This window comes from Micropterus salmoides, unplaced genomic scaffold (genome assembly GCF_014851395.1).
Source record: "Micropterus salmoides isolate LMB-PRFRI ecotype aquatic unplaced genomic scaffold, ASM1485139v1 Ms_hic_scaffold_1136, whole genome shotgun sequence".
In the NCBI taxonomy this organism is placed as follows: Eukaryota; Metazoa; Chordata; class Actinopteri; order Centrarchiformes; family Centrarchidae; genus Micropterus; species Micropterus salmoides.
The window spans coordinates 19,225-24,440 of NW_024040193.1; the positions used below are offsets into that span (position 1 = coordinate 19,225).

The 5,216-nt window shown below is 39.3% G+C and overlaps 1 protein-coding gene across 1 annotated transcript; it reads right to left on the bottom strand.

Moving 5' to 3' along the window:
- Positions 1-3,159: 3,159 nt before the first annotated feature.
- LOC119898451 (ras-related GTP-binding protein C-like) lies at positions 3,160-4,814 on the bottom strand (the record flags this gene model as incomplete). The annotated part of the gene is made up of 3 exons (XM_038712622.1): positions 3,160-3,287; positions 4,149-4,297; positions 4,633-4,814. Coding segments are annotated over 3 exons (459 nt in total), but the record flags the coding sequence as incomplete, so codon positions are not given.
- Positions 4,815-5,216: the final 402 nt, after the last annotated feature.

Consider the following 5,216-nt stretch of genomic DNA (forward strand, 5'->3'; position numbering starts at 1 on the left):
TTCTTGTGTGGTGACACTTGAATTTCCCTGTGTGGGATCAATAAAATCTGTCCTTTTCATCAACATTAAAAGGACAATATAGACTACAATAGAAAAGTTTTTGACCTTCAAACCATCATAAACATGACCGCGCCCCTTCTCTGAATATGAAGTGACTTGCAGATCAACAAACCATCAGGCTGACAGGCCTAACCTATCTGCCATTAGGCCGTTGAGATATCACACTTTGCCTTAATTCACCATCTTTCAGTGGTGTCACACTTTATATTCCCTGGCATGGGTAGGCTACATGCGGATGCATAATTTATCTCAAATTAGCGCCTATTTGAGTAAGCATCAAAGCAAGGCGGCTAAGGTTGGAGGAGAGCTTAAGGAACCGCAGGGAAACCATGGCCAGGATTAATGCGGGAGATTTTTATAAGAAATTACTGGCTTAATGAAGTGGATAAAAAAGCTGTCAGTGTTTTATTGCATCTAAATTGTGTGGAAGTGGTGTTTAGCTGTCTCGCCTACTCCCCACATAATGGGTCGTGACAGTAGCTGTGAGGCTTATTTAACTTAACTGGTGAATAACTTGTATGGCGAAGCTATTCAGAGAATTGTTTTTATACTAAACCAGTAAGGGTATTTTTTCCCCCTCTTTCTTCTCACTCATCATAATGCCATATGAACAACAGCCAACTCAAGAAAACTGACAATTGTATCTAGTTCCATATTAGAGAATCACTTAAAAAAATACTATTTTGAGCATTTTAGCAAAGGCTGAAAATGTCATTTTGACTGTTAACATGTAGAAAATACCCAGGCAACATGAACTCGACTACAAATTGGACATGAGCTAAAGCCTATATTCTACATCAGGGCTGAATAATCCAATTTACTTTATTGTCATGCTCATTCTGAAGGCCCAATAACGGAAACAGGGGTTCTCTCTACTACTCACTGTGGTTACAGAAACTGTTGACATTTATAGCCATATTTAAAGGGCTGTATAATTCACCATACAGGATCAGCAAATGATGCACGCTTACTGTAAATTTAACAAGAATGAAAACAGATATTGGGCTTGGAGAAGGGGCAAGAATGAATAATACACTGTGGGGAACATTTGACTAGTCTTATGGCGCCATCTTGCGTTTGCTTGTAGGTTTGCATTAGATTAGATGGTAAGCAAAGGGCCATTTCAGAGCACCAATTCATTCTGCCTCTAACCTTAAAACATTACCTAAGACTGTTTTTCATTAGAGGTTTTACAAATATACCCAGATAAGTATTAAGATGATTTGGTGTCTTTTGATCTGATGTCTTTTAATTAACTTTATGTCGACAATTATGACACTGACAAAAACAAAATGTAAATGCTCATTTATTTCACATGGTATAGCATCACAATACATGAAATCATCATTCATCACAGTTCTGCTGTGCAAGTGCTTATTTTTAGGTGACTGATAACGACTGGTCGACAGGTTGAGAAGGTCTTGGGTCTGTTTCAAGAAGCAAGTTCACAGAGTTACCTGAATAACTTTGCAGAATAAAACCCCAAACACCTTCAAATCTGGAACAAAAACGTTTTACAGGCGTTTTACTCAGCAAAGTTATCAGGATAACATGTTAATCCTACTTTGTGAACCCCACATCTCACCCTTGATATAAACATACAGAAAATGCAACATCTTGTGTCGTAATGGCAAAAGTAATGAATTTTGGTCTTTTTCTCCTCCTTTGTGTTTTATTTTCTGGGTTAGTTTCATTTTCACTTTCTACCTTTGAGTACAATGAGCAGTGTTACAGCAATACAAGTTGTCAACACACCAATGTATGCATGCTTGGAATGGGTACATTTTGTTCTTGTGAATCCCGCTTAACAGAGCCAAACTCAATACAAAATATGGGTTAATAATTTGGGCACGACTGAAACTGTAGGTGGAAACATGCTAGTTTCAGCCAGTTCATGTCATCTTCCCATAATGTCATAGAAAGTCTATCTGGGGTGTGAACTCCTCAATCAGTCCTGCACCTCAACCCCACCTAATACATTTCCTTCTTACATGGCTTATTTTCATCATTTTACCGTTTCTGAATCATTTAATCATTTTGGCAGTGCTTTTGCAAAGACCAAACCCAAACTCATTTTTACAACCTATCATAAAGTCAAAGTTGAATTTTCAGTGGTGCACACGCAGAAAAGTTAATTCCACTGATTCAAAAGAGTTTAATTATGCTAAGCTGCTGTTACTGAGAAGAAGGCTCTTTCTGTAAAGGTCCTTCACCAGTACAGAGAAAGGGCCCTGTCTGGGATCTAATCACACCTTTTCACGGACATTGATACACACACACACACACACTCACTCACTCATGCATACACACAATATATACCTGCATACACACACACACAAAACTACGATAGATGGACAGCACAATCCCTTTTCAGTCTACTAACAACAAAACCTTGTTTTTCCCTTCACAAGTGAAACCAAAAAGCGAGTTCTGGGCAGCATTCAGGTAGGGTGAGGTGAGTGGTAGTGAGAGAAAGCTTGCACTGCAGACAAGCTTTATCTACATAAGGCCATCTCTGAACATGTGTGGGTTACGACTAGCGGTTCACATCCACCATCTTTTCCATCAGCACAGAAGTGGTCGGGGTGGGTTCATCACTAGACAGATTCCTGAAAACTGATATCACAGTTTGTCCATAGCAAGAGGATACAACAAGAGTTTGTTTTTACTCCTCACATTGTTCATTTCAGAGGGACCAGCAGCTAATTATCACAGCCTCTGACTGCTTTAAGAAATCCAAAGAAAGATCTCGAACCTCTTCTTGTCCAGGTGCAGTTTTACTCTCTTGATTTCCTCACAGCTAACACAGTGCCTTGCATTCACCTCAAACGAATGCTTGAATTTCCCTTCCATCTTAGCTTGAGAAGTCTGACCAGTCCAGTGTGCTCCAGTGCTGTCTTACACACTTGTGGCTCAAGCCGTCTCTCAGTACTTTAGGTGCTGGGAGCAAGGCATTGTGATTTGCGCGCAGGTGAGCCCCAGTTGAGTAGTCTTTCCTCTACAGGCTCTCCTGGCCCCTCTCCATCTTTCCTTTCCTCTACCCTCTTTTTAGTTTTTTGTTTTGCATCAGTGTCTAGACAGTGTTCCGCGGCGTGCCATTCAGTGCAACAGCCTTGGTGCAGGGTGAGCCAACCGCCTGCGAGCCCAGTGGACGCTGGGTGGAAACGCCCCCTCGAATACTTCATGGATGGCCTTCCGGAAACAATGGAAGTTGTAGTCTATCAATCCTAAGTAGGCAAGAAATATACAACAGATGGATTAGAGACATGTATGTCTTGCTTTGTAACAATATGCACAAAGAAAGTCTGTCAAAAGGCTTAATGTTTCAAACATGCTGCGGGTTGGGGGGTTAATAAACATGAAAACTGAAGGGAAAAAATGCAGTCAGTTGGATCATGTTAGGCTCTTAACTATTGTTTGCAATGCATTGCAAGAAAAGTCTGAGGAAAGGTAGTGATAAAAGAATCTCATAAACTAAGTTGTATAATAATTTTCATTCATCCCACTTCCCCTATATAAGTCCGTGCTTTCATCCCCATAAATAAGGTATTTTGTTAATCCCAAAAGCAACTTCTACATGACAAAGACAGAATAACAATGTAGTCCAATGCAATACCCATTCACAACATTTGTAAAGCTTATAATGTTTTCTCCCTCTGGAAACTGACAGGTGTTGATTTAACTCTATAGTCAAGGTTATCTCAGTTTGAGCTTGTGACTTTATAAAGAAAGCCAGTGTTACAAACTGGGCGAATAGAGGATATGCTTTTGAGTTTCTTTATAAAATGTGTAGGATCCATATTAGTGGCTACAAGTCAGCATATCTCCGCATCTGCTGCATCATCTTTTTAAACCAAAATCTGTGCACTATATTAAAGTGCAATACTAAGTTGTTGGTTCCATTTAATATACTTAAATGAAAATATTACAATGTATATGTACCTCTGTATACATGTAAATCCAGCCTCGCTGCAGTGCTAGAATAACGTGGAAGAAAATATGAAAGCACTTGACTCAAGGCTGCATCCTCATTAGCCAAATTAAGCCAGATGAGCTCCAGGAGATCTCAGATTTCCCTGACAGTTTACCTTTGCGCTCGAAGCTTTCCTCTCGCAGGATGCAGACAAGGGCCAGGAACTTGGTGACCTCTTTCAGGTACAGCACAGTGGTGTTGTTGAGCTTGATGATGGCCATGGACTCCTTGTCGTAGGCGCTGCCGCTGCCGTCCTCCCTCAGACTGTTGTGGCATAACACAACACATTAATGTTCAGGGGAAAATGTGAAAAAAAATTCTAGCATTCGGATTACTTAAGCAAATAAATGCATAATGAAGTTCAATGAAAGCATTATTAGACAACACATGGGTGAACTCTGTATCTTTAAAGCATTAAGAATTTATAGAAAGTTAATTGAAAATCTACCTCCCTTTGGTTTTTAATTCACTTATTATAAAGTTTAAACTTACATAAATCTAAACTGCATCTGAATGACAGGAAGAGCTGAAAACAAAGCCATAACCCAACTCTGACTGCAATTACTACTGTTAAAATAAACAAATAAAAACGCACTCACCCATAGATGCAGGAGACGTCAATGACCACATCAATCATATCACAGCACAGCTCATAGGACTGCATGTCTACAGGAGAGCTGTCTGTGGCAATGTAGATCTTACTGACCACATCAAACAGAAAGGCCTTCTCTATCCCTGAATTCTGGCAGTGACAAATATTAGGCGACGAACAACAGAGAGGGAGAGACAAAGGAAAGATATATAGATATAATAATAAAGAAGCAGGGTACTACTATCTGATGAGTTACACTGGACATATGTCCACAGTAAGGGTGGGTGATATGATGACAAATGTGAATGAGATGATACTAATTTAGCAGCTGTCAGACATTTTACTGGGCAATAACTAACTTTTTGGATCGTTTGGTCTTTAAAATGTCAGACAAAAGTGAAATCACATTTTCCTGAAGCAGAAGTCATACAAGACCAAGAAAACTGGCAAATACTTACATTTGAGAATTTGGACCTGGTGAACTTTCTAATTACTTAAAAAGCTGAATGAATTATGAAAATTGTTGCCAATTAATAAATAAATAATATACGACAAACGCATAATTGACTAATTATTTCAGCCCTAGATTTT